The 18,304-nt window shown below is 62.2% G+C and overlaps 1 protein-coding gene across 4 annotated transcripts in view; it reads right to left on the minus strand.

The window, feature by feature from the left end:
• CARD11 (caspase recruitment domain family member 11) overlaps positions 1 to 18,304 on the minus strand; it is a 143,938-nt gene that overhangs the window by 5,845 nt on the left and 119,789 nt on the right. For 3 of the 4 annotated variants that reach the window (XM_043559579.1, XM_043559577.1, XM_043559580.1), the window contains exons 13-22: positions 17,275 to 17,375; positions 16,308 to 16,360; positions 14,547 to 14,679; positions 13,756 to 13,957; positions 13,234 to 13,360; positions 9,450 to 9,690; positions 8,760 to 8,856; positions 8,288 to 8,383; positions 6,638 to 6,773; positions 5,378 to 5,557 (exon numbers count right to left, since the gene is read on the minus strand). In XM_043559579.1, coding sequence (XP_043415514.1) covers positions 5,378 to 5,557; positions 6,638 to 6,773; positions 8,288 to 8,383; positions 8,760 to 8,856; positions 9,450 to 9,690; positions 13,234 to 13,360; positions 13,756 to 13,957; positions 14,547 to 14,679; positions 16,308 to 16,360; positions 17,275 to 17,375 — 1,366 coding nt within the window. The remainder of the gene's footprint in view (positions 1 to 5,377; positions 5,558 to 6,637; positions 6,774 to 8,287; positions 8,384 to 8,759; positions 8,857 to 9,449; positions 9,691 to 13,233; positions 13,361 to 13,755; positions 13,958 to 14,546; positions 14,680 to 16,307; positions 16,361 to 17,274; positions 17,376 to 18,304) is intronic. The other variant, XM_043559581.1, reaches the window with a different exon arrangement.

Genomic DNA, 18,304 nt, shown 5'->3' on the forward strand with positions numbered 1-18,304 from the left:
TACTCATCCACCCACCCATCCATCCAGTCATCTACCCACCCACCCATCCATTCACCCACGCACCCAACAATCTATCCGTCTAGTCTTATAACCATCCATCCATCCATTCACCCACACACCCAACCATCCATCCATCCATCATCCATGTGCCACCCATCCAACCAGCCATCCAACAACTCACCCATCCATCCATCCATCCATCCATCCATCCATCCATCCATCCAACCAACCACTCATCCATCCATCCATCCATCCCCCCTCCCATCCATCTGCCCATCTACCCGTTCACCCATCCATTTACTTATCCATCCATCTACCTATCCACCCACCCATCCATCCACCCACCTACCCATTCACCCATGCCCCCAACCCTCCATCCATCTAGTCTTATAACCATCCACCATCCATCCATCCACCCACCCACCCATCCATCCAGTCATCTAGCCAGCCAGCCATCTACCCACCCACCCACCCACCCACCCACCCATCCATCCAGTCATATAACCAACCATCCATCCATCCATCCATCCATCCACCCACCCATCCATTCACCCACGCATCCATCCATCCATCATCCATGTGCCACCCATCCAACCAGCCATCCAACAACTCATCCATCCATCCATCCATCCCCCCTCCCATTAATCTACCTATCTATCCATTCACCCATCCATCTACTTATCCATCCCTCTACCTATCCACCCACCCACCCATCCAACCAATCATCCATCCATTCATCCACCCATCCATCCATCCATTCACCCATGCACCCAACCATCTATCCATCCAGTCATATATCCAACCATCCATCCGTCCCTCCACCCAACCATCCATCCATCATCCATGTGCCACCCATCCAACCAGCCATCCAACAACTCACCCATCCATCCATCTACCCACCCAACCAACCACTCATCCCTCCATCCATCCATCCCCCCTCCCATTCATCTACCCATCTACCCATTCACCCATCCATCTACTTATCCATCCATCTACCTATCCACCCACCTACCCACCCACTCATCCAACCATCCATCCATCCATCCATCCATCCATCCATCCATCCATCCACCCACCCACCTACCCACCCACCCATTCACCCATGCACCCAACCATCCATCCATCTAGTCTTATAACCATCCACCATCCATCCATCCAGTCATCTAGCCAGCCAGCCAGCCATCTACCCACCCACCCACCCATCCATTCACCCATGCACCCAACCATCCATCCATCCAGTCATATAACCAACCAACCAACCAACCAACCAACCAACCAACCAACCATCCATCCACCCACCCACCCATCCATCCATCCATCCATCCACCCACCCACCCATCCATTCACCCACACACCCAACCATCCATCCATCCAGTCATATAACCACCCAACCATCCATCCATCCATCCATCCATCCATCCATCCATCCATCCCCCCTCCCATTCATCTACCCATCTATCCATTCACCCATCCATCTACTTATCCATCCATCTACCTATCCACCCACCCACCCATCCAACCATCCATCCATCCATCCACCCACCCATTCATTCATTCACCCACGCACCCAACCATCTATCCATCCAGTCATATAACCAACCATCCATCCATCCATCCATCCATCCATCCATCCATCCATCCAACATCCACGTGCCACCCATCCAACCAGCCATCCATCCATCTACCCATCCAACCAACCACTCATCCAGCCATCCATCCATCCCTCCACCCATTCACCCATCCATCTACTTATCCATCCACCTACCCATCCATCCATCCATCCATCCATCCATCCATCCATCCATCCATCATCCATGTGCCACCCATCCAACCAGCCATCCAACAACTCACCCATACATCCATCTACCCGTCCAACCAACCACTCATCCATCCATCCATCCATCCATCCATCCATCCATCCATCTCCCCTCCCATTCATCTACCCCTTCACCCATCCATCTACTTATCCATCCATCTACCTACCCACCCACCCACCCATCCAACCAACCATCCATCCACCCACCCACCCACCCACCCACCCATTCACCGATGCACCCAACCATCCATCCATCTAGTCTTATAACCATCCACCATCCATCCATCCACCCATCCATCCATCCAGTCATCTAGCCAGCCAGCCATCTACCCACCCATCCATCCATCCACCCACCCACCCACCCATCCATTCACCCATGCATCCAACCATCCATCCATCCAGTCATATAACCAACCATCCATCCACCCACCCATTCACCCATGCACCTAACCATCCATCCATCCAGTCATATAACCAACCAACCATCAATCCACCCACCCATCCATCCAGCCACCCACCCATCCATTCACCCACGCATCCATCCATCCATCCATCCATCCATCCATCCATCCCCCCTCCCATTCATCTACCCATCTATCCACTCACCCATCCATCTACTTATCCATCCATCTACCTATCCACCCAACCATCCGTCCACCCATTCAACCAACCATCTACTTATCCATCCATCACCTATCTATCCACCCAACCATCTATTCATCTACCTGTCCATCCCTCCACCTACCCATCTGTTCATTCATCCATTCCTCCACCCCCATCCCTCCATCTGTCCACCCATCCATTAAGTTAATTTTTATTGAAATTTAGCATTTACTGAAAATCTACTAAGGGTCAGACTTTAGAATAAAAATATGACAAAAACATAGCTGTCGTCGTACTTGAGAATGTGTGACCTATGTAGTAAGAAGAATGTGGGATACAGAAATTATGCAACAATTTAGCGGGTGCAGTGATGGGTACTTGTTGTGGCAGCAGTGAGGAGGAATGGAGGGAAGAGGAGAGCAGGCGGGCTCCCTGGAGGAGGAGGTATGTACTAGAGACCTCATTCACTTGCTGGGTGACCCTGAACATATCTTCAATCTCTTGACCTCAGGTTCTCCATTTACGAAAGGAGAGTGGGGTCAGCCCAGGCCTAGAATTCCCCGCGTAAGCCCAGGCTGGCCGGGGAGCCCACGCTAGGCCAGGTTTAGCATGTACACTCCAGGATGTACCGCAAGGGAGTTGGAAGGGATCCGGGGAAGAGCCAGCAGGGGAGGTGCTACAGGTCTGTGGGTGATTTTGGGGGACGGAGGCAGCCTAGAACCCCCGCCCTACAGCACCTGCAGCGCCCTGGCTGTGAAAGCACCAAGGGGAACACGGGGCATGCCTGCCGAGTTCAGAGCGGCTGAGTGGGATTTGCAAACGAGGCTCTGCCTACCCTCAGACCGTTCTGAGAAAGGAGGGGGGTACCGCGGTGGCTGAAGGAGCTGGCGCTCAGAGAGGCGAGGGACCCACGTCCGTGTCCTGCCTGCTCCACATGGGGGGCTGAGAACCCGGGGCCCATGCTGGGCTTGGCCTCTGCCCATCTGCGAGCCCCTTGCTTCCACCAGAAGTGGCCGCCATTATGCTGGTTTTGCAGGTGAGGGACAGAGAGGTGGGTGACCTGTCCCAGATCAGTAGCGGTGGGGGGGTGGGGCACAACCTCAGCGGAGACCACTCGCCTCCAAGAACACCACCTCTCCCACCAGGCACACTGTGCGCGGAGGCCCTCCTGGCCGGGGCTGTAGAGGGTCTGCACCACGGGAGGCCGGACACTGGGGGTGCCGTCTCCCACTTCCCACAGGGCCAGGCATCCCGGGAGACCTGGGGGGGCATTGCTGCCAACATCCAGTGAAAGACTGCGTGCAGAACTGCCCCCCCAGGAATGAGGGGCGTCCTGCTCCTGCTCAGGTGCGTCCCACCCCGACACTGACGCTGACTGATGCTTACAAAGTCCGCACCCCTACCCGGGGCTGTTCTGAGCACTCAGTACCACGTGTTCCCAGCCCCGGGGCCCATGTGAGAACCTCCGGGTGGGGGAGGGGCTCTGCACCACGGACTCCCGACGGGTAAGGCTGCTCTGCCCGCAGGACCGCGGCTCGGCAGCGGGAACAACACCACGATGAGTTCTAGAACACGACGTGGGGTGAAGGGAGCCAGATGCAAATGGTTCCACATGGCATGGTTCCATTTACAGAAAAGTCTAGAAAATGAAAACCAACGTGTAACAAGAAGGAGATGAACAGTGCCTGGGGCAGGGGGTGGAGGGGGGCCCGAGGGAGCCTGTTGAGGGGACGCAACGTTCCGTCTCCTGGCTGTGGCTGGGGTCACGGGGTGCAGGCATTTGAAACACTGCACGCTTAAAACGGGGGCATGTTGTTATGTGTATACTGATCCTCGGAGGACTGACTTCTGGTCTCGACGTCCCTCCCTCACCTCCCCTAGGCTGACAGTAAAGAAAGCAAGCATTGGTGAGGTGGGGGAGAGGCTGGGACCCTGGCATGTGCTCGTGGGAACGTGAGGTGACAGCTGCTGGCCACACGAGGGTGGCAGCTTCAAGTTCAAACGGAACGGAACAAAAAATGTGGAATCGCCACGGGAGCCAGCCACCCTGCTTCCGGGTCCAGCCCCCCAAGAGCCGGAGGCGGGGGCCTGAAGAGATGCTCACTCGCCCACGTTCACAAACAGGATTCACAATAGCTGAGAGGCAGGAGCGACCCACGTGTCCACGGATGGGTGACGGAGAAACACGATGTGGCACATCCACACCGTGGGATAGCATGGGCCGTAACTGGGCTGGCACCTGCTACCACACGCGTGGACCTCGAGGACGTGATGCTGAGTGACACGAGCCGGGGGCAAAAGGACAGATACTATACGACTCCCCGGAGGAGACAGACTCACAGAGAGAGACAGACAGCGGTGGGCCCTGGGGTGGGGGCGGAGCTTCGGCTCGGGAAGAAGAGAAAGTTCTGGAGATAAACGTACCTACTACCCCTGAACCGGACACTTAACACGGTCCGCGTGGCACATTCCTTGTTACGTGTATCTCGGCATAACTAAACCCCGCCGGGCACCTGACAGCCGGCTGGTGCGGGGTGGCCCCAGACGTCTATGGTTTAAACACGGACGGTGCTGAGGACAATTCCAGCTCGCAGCCAGGACTGGGGCTCAGCGCCGTGTGCAGGGCGTCTGACCGTGGTCCCCCAGCCACACCCAGGACACGGAAGCCCTAGCGATGGGTGGCCTGCCTCTTAACCTCAGGGCTCAGAGCGGAGACCCCAAGTCACGTCTCCTGACACGCTCTGTGACCTCCGCCCTGAACCCTCAGCGTGAACGGGGAAGCCAAGGCCTGCTTCCCCTGCTTCCCCTGCTCCGGGGCCACAGGGCGCTCCGAGAGGGCCGGCGTGGCCCCCGGGCCCGAGACCCGCCCTGCCGCGCACAGCAGGTCTGCAGGCTCTCCTGACGCGCCTGGCGGGACGCAGGAGGGGGGACACGAGGACGGTCCCGGACCGCACTCACCCGGCTTGCACATGGTGAGCTCCATGGCGCCTCCGGAGTTGAGCAGCTTCTGCACCAGCGCCTTGGCCAGCACGGTGGGCGTGAAGAGGACGGGCCGGCGGCGCTCGCAGTAGAAGGCGCGCACCAGGCTGTAGGGGATCAGGCTGAGGTTCTTGCCGAGCTCGCTCTCGGGGTCCGGCTCTGGGAGGGGACAGGAAAGGGCCGGCTGGGACGCCCTGCCCGCCCACCGTCCCGGGAGGCTTCCCGGCCCCACGGAGCCCGCTGGCCGGCAGGAAGGTCTATGTGACCCACGGGCCAGGCCCTGTTCTGGGAGCTGAGGCGACGGCCCTGCAGCCTGGTGCTTGCATTCGGCAGGAAGGGGGGGGGGGGGGGCGCGTGGCAGGCGGCAGGTAAGCCCGTGATGAGCCATACTGTTCATCACTGCGGGCAGCGGCGGGAGCTCTCCGGGAGGGGGCGGCAGCCGGACGGGCACGGATGGCTTCACTGAGGACAGTCGGGGACTGGGGCCAGCACTTAGACACGAGGAGGCAGGGGAGGACAGCGGCAGAAGGGCGTTCGGGGCAGGGGTGGGCAGGGCCGGCTGAAAGGGGCTTGGGGCTTATGTCAGGAGCTCTGGGACGCCAGCAGCGTCGGAGGCAGGGGGAGACACGGCCTCCTTTCCACCTTTTCAAGCCTCTCTGGCTGGTGTGTGGGGAGCAGAGCGGAGCCAGCCCCGGGCAGCTCGAGCAACCGCCTCCCCAGAAACCGGCATCTTGTGGTTCACTTGGTGCCCTGCCCCGGCCTTCCGAAGGGCCGGTCTGGAGGGGAGCCCAGACCCTCTGATCATCGGCGCCCGGGCCAGCCCGGCCCCCGAGGACAGCAGGAGGCCTGGCCGGCCATCGGCACACCCTTCCGCAGGGCGCTGTGCGGCCGGTGACCCCTGGCCGGCTTGATAAATGGCAAGAAACAGGCAGCGGGGAAAGAAATCAATAGGCGAACGCTTCCCAGCAAACAGCTCCAATTAACACGGGCATCTGGGCTCAGACCGACTGCAGCGAGCGTGCATCAGGGGTGAGCCTGGCGGGACGCCGCTCTGGGAGGCCGTGCGCTCCTCCCGCCAAGGCCACACAGGTCCCCTGGAGGCTCCCCCCATGGGGGAACCCCCTCTTTGGAGGGAGCAGGTGTCCCAGCGCCCCTTGTGGGGACCCAAGGGCCCTGTTGGGACTCCCGCAGCCGCCAGGCCAGCAGGAGGTGGGAGGGGCGAGGCGGTCAGCACCGTACCTTCCTGCTTCTCGGTCGAGGGCCTGCTGGCGTCCAGTGACGACCGGGCCAGGCTCCCCAGCGGGCTCCCCGAGACGATGCGGACCCGCTCGTTGCTGTTCATCCTTTTGTACTTGTTCTCGGACCTGCTGACGAACTGGAGGACAGAGGGCGGGTCCTTTGCTTCTAACCAGACCAAGCTGCCTCAACCCGGGCACGGGCAGACCTCTGCTTGGACCCCAGCTCTGCTCCTGGGGGCCAGGGTCAGTCACCTCCCCCTGTAAAAATGGGAAATGTCCAGCAGGCCGAGAGGGGACGTCATTGTAGGTGAGCCAACAAACAGATGCCCACTCCCTCCTCCCTAACCAGGCACGAAGCCTGCCGAGGGCTGGGGTGCGAGAGGCCCTCTGGCAATCCCCAGTGCCTTTTGGGGAGCCGCGGGGGGGGAGGTCCTTGGCAAGGAGCCCCGCCGGCAGGATGGCCCACGGACCACCCGCCTGGGGGCCCTGTGCAGGATGGCTCCACCTCCCGCGACACGGCTCTCTACAACCCCTCCCTTGGTATCCCCCAGTCCGCCCAGTACAACTCAGAGTTGAGCCCTGGAGGGTGGAAAGGGATGCCCCAGTGGTGGACACAGAATCCGAGTTCCCACCACATTCCCTGGGCTACTCTGAGTCTCTCCACACCCTCCTTCTGTAGGGAGGAAAATCCAGGGAGCTGAGGTCTTGGCCTGGCTCTGTGGTCAACTGGTCCTTGGGTGAGCCACCCGGAGACGCTCAAGGTTGCCAAGTCTCGCGCGACACGAAGACAGTAACGTGTTCCCGCGTGGCCCTGCCTTCAGGAGGAGCTCAGATTCGCTAGGGTTCCCTTCCACCTCCGTATCTTTCTGGCACCTGTCTGCGTCTACATGGTCTCTGGGCCATGCCGTGAACCACTCCTCTGGGTTTCCTATGTCCCAACAGCAGGATGGCTCAGTGGAGTGTGGCACACCAACTCCACGGGGGCCCGATTAGCAAAGTACCAACACAGAAACGTCCTCGAGGGACCGCACCTTAACGTGACTCACTTAGCTCTGCACAGAATGCTTACTGCATTTATGTGAAATTTCTTCCGAAGACAGCACCTACTAGGCTAATCAGTGTTCCTTATATAACGGTTCATGCAAAATAAAAAAAAACTCATTATAGAATTAAGTACAAGCGATAAGTTTTTTCTGGTCCCACAGAGCTACGATGTGTCCGTGGTCAGATAAGATTTAAAGAATCTGTACACTTTCTCTTCTCTCCTCGGCTGCCAGGATGCTCAGAGATACGTTTAACGCTCAGTCTGAGGGACTACACTGACCCGGATACTTGCGACGTTTGTTTTCTTCTCCTGATACACCATCTCTGATTTTTTTCTAATAGCTAACTTGTTTAAATTCTTTTAGCCATAGGTCTTCAAATCTTTTACGAAAGTGGGACTGCTTCCAACAGGTGTAGAGACTGTCTCCCGACATGTCACCGTGAGGATCAAACGGGACGGGAGGTGGGAGGTGCTGTGAAAAGTTGCAGGTGGTGCACAAACACCAAGCACCGATATTCTGAAAGAGTCTTCTCTTCCCAGCAGCGGCAGGGGGGAACCCCGGCAAAACGTGACCGCAAAGTCAGTCGGCGCTCTGGACAACTTTACCTGGAGGAGTTGGCCGAAAAGGAAACTTGCCCGAGAGAGGCGGGGACTGACCCGGGGGTCACTGGTGGAAACCGGCTCTTCAGGCTGCAGGGTGTTCTGAAATCAGGTATCAATCGGTCAGATGCGCTGGGCTCGGCAGGACGCGTGAGCCCAGGAAGGCTGCCGAGAACCAGAGACACGTCCTCAAGCCCCCTCTGTGCCAGACGTGGAATCGAAGCATTCCAGACGGGGAATGAACTCGGAGGGTAAGAGGAGCCCCGAGACTCGTTCTGGCAGAGGCCAGAGACACAGAGGAAACGCTGTCCTGCCACCCAGCTTGGGGGGGGTCCCTGAGGGCGGGGCCCCTTCTGGGGGGACCGTCCCATTCCCGAGGAACCAAGTCCCTGATGACGTCAGCGGTTCCCATTCGTGAGCCGTCCGGAAACGAGCCTGGGGGCTGGTGCGAGGCTGGCAGGGCTGTGGGGTGACCTACCCGGAGCGCCCTCAGGGTGTGGTGCGTGGGGTCCGCCTCCTCTCGGCTGCCCCTGTGCATCAGGCGCTGCAGCTTGACCAGGAGGAGCTGCTGGGCTCTGGGGAGACGGGAGGGGAGGGCAGACCCTCAGGGCAGGGCCTGGGGAAGCCGGCGCCAGCCTGCCCCTGTGCCTCCCAGCAGGGTCCGGGGCCGGGGCCCGGGGGGTGCTCCCCCAGGGAGGACATGAAACCCGGCCGCTGGTCTCGAATCCTGCAGCCAGTGCTGGCTGTGGCAAAGTCACTCCCCTGAGCCTCGGTTTCCTTATCTGTAGACCCGGGCTGCTGATGCTGACCTCACGGGGCCGGCCTGAGGGGAATGTGCTTCCCGGGAGCCTGTGCGCCTAACCAGAGGAAGGCTGACGCCCCACTGCTACGTGATTACGGAAGGATGTCAGGGAGGTGACCCGCGGACAAGCAGTGAGCAGCAAAGGGGCGTAAAACCGAGAGACCACTTTTCTACAGATGACCGGGAGAGGTGCCCTGGGCATTAGGGAAGCAACAGGGTTTAAGGGAGCAACATCCCTGGGGAGGCAGGGGAGGCTTCCAGGAGGAGGAGGAAACAGGCGGGCCTCAGTGGCCACAGGCGGAGTCCCCCTGGGGCCCCCTCTGCTGGGCAGTAGCCCCCCCGCCCTGGCGCCGGCCCGGGCCTCACCGGCTGTAGCTGGGTATGGTGCCCACGTCGAGGTCATGGTCCGTGAAAGGGTCGACCCTCGCGCACAGCCACTCGTGCCTGTCCTGGTACATAGTGTCCCGGACGTGCACGATGTCGTCGCACTTGAGCGACATGGTGCAGGCGTCCAGCTGGCTGGAGATGTTCAGGTTCAGCCGGACATAGAACGAGTCCCCGGACGTGACCAGGCCCTCCTCCATGTCCTTCAGCAGCTTCCGGTACCCTGTGGGGGCACACAAGGCGGAGGGCATGCGGCCGGCGGTCGCGGGGGCCTCCCGCTGACAAGCGCCTGGGGGCGCAAATCCACCCGTCCCCACCCACAGAGGACACGCCCCTATGGTGCGTCCCCCTCAGAGCTGCGGGGACTCCCCACGATGAGCGAGGTGTCCTTCGTGGCTTTCTCTCTTTGCCTTGGTTGTCAGGGAGCTCAGAGCTAGGTTTTGTGCTAGGGTGCAAACAACCCGGGGTCTCCGCTACCACGAGCGAATCCGCTACCGCGAACGGATCCGGGATCTCCGCTACAGAGAACAAATCTGGGTTCTCTGCTACAGCTAACGAATCCGGGGTCTCCACTACCGCGCACGGATCCGGGGTCTCCTATAGAGTGAACTAGTCAAGGTTTCTGCTACAACGAACGGATCTGCAATCTCCACTACAGCGAACAGATCTAGGGTCTCTGCTACAACAAAGCAATCGGGGGGGGGGGGGGGGGGGGCGGGGGGCGCGTCTACTAGAGTGAACGAATCCGGGGTCTCCGTTATAGCAAATGGATGCGAGATCTCTGCTACAGCAAACGGATCCGGGGTCTCCGCTACTGCGAACGGATCCGGGGTCTCCGCTACTGCGAACGGATCCGGGATCTCTGCTACATTGAACAAATCCAGGGTCTCCTATAGAGTGAACTAATCGGAGGTTTCTGCTACAACGAACGGATCTGCCATCTCCACTACAGCGAACAGATCTAGAGTCTCGCTACAACGAAGCCATCGGGTGGTGGGGGGGGGGTTCTTCTAGAGAGAACGAATCCGGGGTCTCCACCAGCGTGAACGAGTCCGGGGTCTCGGCTACAACTGCTACCCCTGCCCCACCACCGTGGTGGCTTTTTGCTTTGACTCTGGCAGGACTGCACGCAGCAGACCTCATCCTTCTTAAGCGCTGTGCCTGATGAGCTCTCACGGCCCCTTGGTCAACACCGGTCTCCGGGGACCGCCGTCCCGCCTGCCGTCACCGGGGCCGAGCTGTGCCTGGCTCACGGAAACGGAGGCACAGGCCCTGACTTCCGCGTCTGGCTTCCGCAGCTCGGCCTCGTGTCTGTGACCCTCGTCGTGACGCTGCCACGTGGCGCCTCCGCCCGGTGTCCCTTCTCTGGCGGGAGCATCTGTGCCGTTGGAAGGTTTCGGCTCTGAGGGCTCGCTCTGCCGCGAACGCTCTCCCACGGACCTCTGGTGGCCCGTGCCCTCGTCTCCCCTGGCTCTACTCCCAGAGCTGGGACTACTGGGTCCTTGGTCATCCACACATTTAACTTTCGTGGACACTGCCCAGAGGTGTTAGCACATGGCTGGGCCATGGCACCTTGTTGTCTTAACCTTATTTGACGTCAGGGTCCTTCAGCGTAAGCTTTTACAAATCCCGTTGGAGGACGCAGGGCATACGCTACAAACACAATAAATGCAGCAGACCGAACGCCTGTAACATAAATCCCGAACCTAAACCGCCAATCAGCCCCACACGCACCGAGCCGCACGACACAGTGGAAGCTAAAACCGCCCTAACAGTCAGGCCCGGGACGTCCACGCCACACGCACCAGGGAGGCCTGAACCAACGGGCTGTCTGATCAACGTTCAGGGAGAAACAGGGGATCCCTGGTCGGGTCCTTCCCACGCCCCTGGGGGGGGGGTTAAGGCCCATCGCTGGCTGAGCTCTCTGCCCCCTCGAAGAAAGGCCCTACAAATGGGACCCTGAGAGGCGGGACCTTCCCTGCACTGAATTCGGACCACAGGACTACACCTCTGGGGGGCACTGCTGGCCAGCGTGCTGCCTGGAGACTTTCTGCTGGGCTAGGAAACCAGGCTGGGAAGAGGGGAGGAGCCTGCTCCTGTGAGGATGACGAGGAGGAGGACGAGGGGGAGGAGTAGAGAGAAGAAGAGGAGGAGGAGGAAGAGGAGGGAGGAGGGAGAGGAGGAAGGGGAGGGAGGAGGGGGAGGAGGAAGGGGAGGGAGGAGGGGGAGGAGGAAGGGGAGGGAGGAGGGGGAGGAGGAAGGGGAGGAGGGGGAGGAGGAAGGGGAGGGAGGAGGGGGAGGAGGAAGGGGAGGGAGGAGGGGGAGGAGGAAGGGGAGGGAGGAGGGGGAGGAGGAAGGGGAGGGAGGAGGGGGAGGAGGAAGGGGAGGAGGGGGAGGAGGAAGGGGAGGAGGGGGATGAGGGAGAGGAGGAAAGGGAGGAGGAAAGGGAGGAAGGGGGGAGGAGGAAGGGGAGGAGGGGGATGAGGAAGAGGAGGAAAGGGAGGAGGAAAGGGAGGAAGGGGGAGGAGTAGAGAGAAGAAGAGGAGGAGGAGGAAGAGGAGGGAGGAGGGAGAGGAGGAAGGGGAGGGAGGAGGGGGAGGAGGAAGGGGAAGGAGGAGGAGGAGGAGGAAGGGGAGGGAGGAGGGGGAGGAGGAAGGGGAGGGAGGAGGGGGAGGAGGAAGGGGAGGGAGGAGGGGGAGGAGGGAGGGGAGGAGGAAGGGGAGGGAGGAGGGGAGGAGGAAGGGGAGGAGGGGGATGAGGGAGAGGAGGAAAGGGAGGAGGAAAGGGAGGAAGGGGGGAGGAGGAAGGGGAGGAGGGGGAGGAGGAAGGGAGGAGGGGGAGAAGGAAGGGAGGAGGGGGAGGAGGAAGGGGAGGAGGAAAGGGAGGAAGGGGGGAGGAGGAAGGGGAGGAGGGGGAGGAGGAAGGGAGGAGGGGGAGAAGGAAGGGAGGAGGGGGAGGAGGAAGGGGAGGAGGGGGAGGAGGAGGAGGGGAGAAGAGGGAGGGAGGGGGAGGCTGGGCCCCATGTGTGGGGACAGAGCATCATTACCTTCCGCTGCCCGGCGGACTGGGCATGCTGGGAAGGAGAGCGGGCTAGCAGGCGGCAGTGGGGAGCGGCTAGAAAGTGGCTATTTACGCTCTGTTGAAACATTCATGAGCCCCAGTGCTTGAAAATAAGATCCAGCTGCAGAGATCATGATGCGAGGAGAAACCCGGAGGTGGAGCAGGCGACTCAGACTTTGGGGAAACAGAAAAGCCTAGCGCTCACTGCCCAGGAGTCGAGGCCGCGAAAGAGGAGCCTCAACGAAAGCGCCGCTGGGTCCAGAAGCGGGGGAGGCCTTCTGGAGGCGTCCCGGAGCCACGACCACGGGGCCGAAGGCGTGGTCCAAGCTGTGGCTCCGTGGACCTGCTGGTGCCAGAGCGGCCGGCCCGGAGTCCCTGCCCGTGTCGGGGGCCGGGACGTGAGCAGGGAGAGGGGTGAGCCAGGCCGGGCAGGGAGGGCCGCCCCCCCTGCCCCACCTCTCCCGCCCAGCCCGGCAGTGTGCGTGCGAGCGGCCCGGCTCACCACCTGCAGCCAGGTGTGGCGGGACAGGTGTGTGCTCACCGGCGCTCACATCCGTCGCCCTTCCCTGCCTGCTGCCCCTGATGGGGCCGGGACGGCGGGCTCCTCCCACCGAAAAGGTGAGCAAGTGGAGGGCGCCCCTCCGGGACCCACCGCATCTGGCGTTCCGCCGGCGTGGCCGAGCGCAGGTGAGTCCCGCGGCCTTACCTTCCTGGTTGACTTTGTAGTGCAGTGTGACGGGGCCACTGCACCTCTGGATGGTCCAGTGCACCTCCTCCTTCGTGCACGTTTCCAAGGGGACGCTCTGCCTCTCCCCTTTGATGTAGCCTTCCAGCTAGACGTCAAAGACACGCTGTTCTCCTCGGCTCCGTGGGCGGGCAGAGCTGCAGGGGGGAGGCTGCCCCACAGGGAGGCCGAAGCACCCCTCCCAAACAGCGACCGGCCCGGCGTCGCTCGGAGCAAAGGCAGCACCCCGCTTAAGCTCGTGTGCCTCCCCGCGTGCAGGCGTGTGTGTGCAAGCGTGTGAGCACGGGCTCCACAGACACGAGTGAGGGCCTTCCGACGGGAGGGGCCCGGGCCGACACCGGACGAGGGGCCCCGACCCTGCCGCCCTCCAGATCCCCCCGCCCAGCTTGGGCGTGGGGGTGCTCTCGGTCAGCACCCGTGCAGCAGAAGCGGGGAAGGTCACGGGCACCCCGGCTGTGCGGCCACTGCCCCCTGGTCCCTCACCCCCAGCAGCTGGTGGCCCTCGTGGAGGCCCGCCTTCTCGGCCGGGGAGCCCGGCTTGACCGCGTGGATGAAGCTCCCCCGGGCGTTGCCCCCGAGCAGGGTGAGCTGTGAGGCGAGGCTGTCGCCGTTCAGCATGGCGTGCTGCGTGGAGGGCCCGGAGCCCCGCACGTGCCCCACCGATGTGACAGACGGCCGGAAGGGTCTGCGACAGGGAAAGAAACTGGTGAGAGCGTGGTGGTCGGGACACGTGTACTTGGCCTAGCCAGAGGGCAGGCTCCCGTGGCAGGTGGCAGGGAGCTGAGGTGAGGGAGTGCAGCCAGCTCCTGCTGGGAGGGCACGCGGGGAGCGGAGCTGACCCCCGACCGGCCGGCTGCAGTGGCCACATAGAGCTTACTGAGCCACCTGAGGTCGCGGGCACACGGGGCCACCTGCAGGGAGGGGCCCGGCTGATGAGGGCAGTGGCCCGCTCTTCTCCTTCTGGAACACCAGCCCAGCGGGCTGCCTGTGTCTCAGGTGGGGTGGGGACCTGGGGGGCTCAGAGTGTTGCTCCCTGGCCTCTCCCACACCGTGTGGCCCCGGGCAAGCCCCTTCGTCGCTGGGCCTGATGGGGGGGGGGGGGCGGCTCGGGGGGAGTGGTTTCTGGCTCTAGGACACTAGGGTTCCTGGACTCTGGTTCTAGAACACAGGTGAAGTGGATGAGACCTTTCTGGGGACTCGAGCGGGTGAGTGGCCTTTACCCGCCGCCTCTACTGCCAACTCCCACTCCCCCTCCCCCATGACCTTCCCGGTACCTTTCTAGAGAGAACTTCCTAAACATGAGGTTGACTTGCTCTAGGTCGTAGGCGTCCAGGCCCTCGGACTGGTGGGAGGAGGAAGAGGAGTGGACGGACGAGGGGCCGTAGGAGCAGTGCTCGTGACTGTCGTCTGCAAAGGAGCCAGCGCACGTGAGGACGCTCCTCCCGGCCTCCCTCCCAGAAATTCTCCAGCTGGGCCAGGACGCCTGCACAAGGCGCTGCATGGAACGTTCTTCCACAGAGCAATCCCCCTGCCTCCGGCTTGTGACCCGGTCTCCGTATTCTCATGTTGGGGCCACCCCGGGTCTTACCATCCCATCTACCCCTTGGAGGCCTGTGGGCCGGGGATGGGGCCCGAAGGGCAGAGTCTGGACCCAGTGTGGAAACCCCTCTTCCCAACTCACTGGGGCTGGGGCTGGAGAACTGGCCGGGGCGGGGGGGGGGGGGTGGGGGAAGACGCCCAGCCCCACTGGGCCGCGGCACTGGGAGGGGGAGGGGGGAAGGCGCAAAGCCGGCTCCGGGCTGATAACAAAGGCCTCTCTGCAAAGAGAAATTTGTGTTGACGCTGCAGAATGCCTTGGACGGCTGCCCAGAATTCCAGCTCCCCCCTTCCCAAACTCCTTCACTTCTTCTCATCACCCAGCCTCTGTTAGGTGCTAACCTCCCTTTAACACTTGATGGCTCCTGATGGTCTCCAGTCAGGGAGAGGGGCTAATCCTTCACTGTATCTGCTGGCAGCCTGAGCTGCTGACGGGTGGAGGCAGGGTGGGGGGACCCGGGGCACGAGGGGGGGCTGGCAGGCCACCCCCGGAGGAGTCTGGGCCAGACTCAGGAGGAGCGGGGGGACTGCCGTCTCCGGGAGGCTCCTCTCCTGCTCCTGTCTTCTGCCCGCACGGTCCACTGGCTTGCAGCTGTTCCACTTGGGTGTCGGCCAGGGCAGGGACCCAGGGGCAGGAGTCTCTGCGTCCCGTGCACCAGGCGTGGTGAGGCACAGGGGCTCAGCGTGGGCTCAGCTGAACCAGACACCCTGGTTGTAAGGGGCCGTGCTCCCGGGGGACCCAACCCTCCTTCCCGGCTGTCTGCGTGGTCTAGGCCAAAGGAACAACCCCTCCACCACACCGCCTCTGCGGGGGGCCGTTTCAGGGTCGTCACGGACCCTCAGTCTCCCCGCGGCTCGGCTGCCCCCCGCCTCTGGTGTCAGGGGAGGACAAATGACTCCAACTGCTGCCCCACCTCACTTCCCGCCCCCTCCCCACTGCCGCCCCTCGTCTCGTTGGGGTCGGTTGGCAGCTTCACACGGATTTCTGAGGCCGTCTCCCTGCCTCCCGCCCACCCCCCTTCCGCGTTCCTCGAGCTCTCCACGGCTCCGTTCCTTCATCTGCAAGACGAGGGGGAACAGTAGCCTTTCTGCAAATGGGCGTTGCTGGTTCGAGTCTCTTGAAGCACCCACAACTGACGGACTCTGGGCTCAGCAGCTGTGCGGCCCCGCTGCCTCCGGAGCAAGTTCAGGCGCGGCAGGCCGCCCCACCCCCCACCCCCGGCCCGGAAGCTCCCCAGGGACGGAGGCCTGGCCCCCTGGGCACAGACAGGACGCACCGCCCTCTTGGAAGCCACGTCACGCGCGTTTCTGAGGACCTATGAGGTGCAGGGCCCCAGCCGGAGCTGGAGGGTCGGGGGCATGGGCAACATGGCCCTGCTCCGGCCAGACGGCAGGTAGCCGCCACGCCTCTGTGCCTCTAAGGTCTGTCAGGTACCTACCATCAAAGTCCAAGGCGTCGAACCCGCCACTCTCGTTGTCGTCTTCCACGGTGCTGCAAGACACAAGGGAGGGATGGGGGGCGTGTGTGTGGAAGCTCTCCAGTGGTCGAGGGGGAAGGTTCTGGAATGTTCTGGAAGGTTCTGGTTTTGAGAGGGCAGTGTGGGCAGGAGGGGAAGGTCAGCAGGTGCGCGGAGGGCTGGACGCTCTGCTGGAGGCCAGGGTGTCCCAGGCAGCCACCGGAGGCCACAGCAGGTGAACCCGTGAAGGAGGAGGCCCGTGAAGGGCAGGTGAACAGTCTCCAACAGCCCCACCTGCTGCTTCCCAGTCACGCTCTCGTTCCTCACACAGAAGGCTGAACATCTGCTCGCGCGATAGGCCTCGTGCAATGGGCCTCGAGAGCCGACCGTGCCTTTGACACGATGGGCTAGGACAGGAGCGAGGGCGATCCGGGAGGTCCGAGCTCCCCCGCGTGTGGTCCCCGCCACAGGGTAACGAGGCCCAGACCAGGCCGCTGGCAGGGCCGCGGATGTGGATCCCAGCCCGCAGGCCGCTCTGTGCTGTCAGCCCTTCTGGAACCACCCCCCCACCCACCCTGCCCAGCGATCTCTGACTCAGAGCCCACGATGTCAAACATCCAGTGCCTGGGAGCATCTGAGTGCCCAGGCAGGCCTCCAGGGTGGTCTTCTCAGCTGGGGACAGGAGCGGTGGGGAAAGGGGAGGGGAGGTGGGAAAGGGGAGGCTGTTTGTGGGGTCTACCGCTCTTGGGCAGAAAGAGTACCCCCCCACCCCCTTCGCTGTGGGGCCACGGCACAGGTGACCCTGGGAAAGCCACAGGCCTCCTCGGAGCCTCAGCCTTCTCATCTGTAAAGCGGGTGGCATCCTGTCTGCCTTCCCAGGTTGGGTCAAGGGCCGCTGAGTGAAAGACTGGGAGGGGGGACGTCTCCCCTCCTCCCTCCCAGCACCCACCTCCGGTGAGGTGCGTCTTCCTTATAGCGCCTGACAATAGAGTCGTTTCCGGGGGGCTCAGCAGTGATTGACATGATGCTGGAGCGGCTCCGGTGGGGCTGCTGCAAAACACGCGGGTGCGCTCTGGGGAGCCGGGCGCTTACACGCCCCTGCCTCCGCGCGACAATATCACATACGTGGGGACTAAACCTAACGACTGCGTCCCCGCCCCCGATGTGGGCAGGCAGGCCGGCGAGGCTGGTTCTCAGCAGTGACCTTGGCCAGAGAAGGCTTGTGCCCAGCCCCAGGGTGGCCGCAGCCCAAGCTCGGTGCACAGCTGCTCGCACATCTGCTCGCCTCAGGAGGGGGCAGGGAGGGCGCAGGCGGGAGTCCGCCGTGGCTGGGTGGGGGGAACAGGCTGAGCTCCACGGCCCCCCAGGCTGCACCGGCCTTGGGCACCGACTCTGGAGAGGCAGACCCTCTGGGGGGGGTCTCGCTGGTGGCAGCAACAGATGTCCCCGGGCGGCATGGCCGCTGGAGGGTGACCCTTTGAAACAGGCCTGCTGGCTCCTGGCAAGGGCTGCCTCCGATAAGAGCCTCGGATTTGGCCCCCCAGAGTTGCAGCGAGACAGGAGCCATTCGTTATCAAACCCCTGCATCCCCCAGGGCCTGATTCTGGAAGCTGAGCTGACAAGCTTCCCGGGGCTTCCCCTCCAGGGCTAGAATTTCTAATCCCACGCCTTCTGCTGCCTGCCTGCGGGGAGTGACACCGGATGCAGGGCGGGGGACCCTGCCAGGCAGGCGGGGGCGGGGGTGGGGTGAGGGGGAGCCTGCGGTCCCAGCTGCTGGGCTGCCCGAGGTGCCAGGGGCCCAGGACCTGCAGGAGAATTTTCTGCCTCTGCCTGTGCAATCCTAGGGCTCCTCAGAGGCCCATCCCTTCCTCCCGCCAAGTGTTAAATTGGGAAAGCAGGCGGCAAGAAGGTGTAAATACATCCTGAGGCTGTGGAAGCATCCTTAAATAAACAAAAGGAGGGCTGGGGCTGCAGCCCCA

This window comes from Prionailurus bengalensis, chromosome E3 (genome assembly GCF_016509475.1).
Source record: "Prionailurus bengalensis isolate Pbe53 chromosome E3, Fcat_Pben_1.1_paternal_pri, whole genome shotgun sequence".
Taxonomy (NCBI): domain Eukaryota; kingdom Metazoa; phylum Chordata; class Mammalia; order Carnivora; family Felidae; genus Prionailurus; species Prionailurus bengalensis.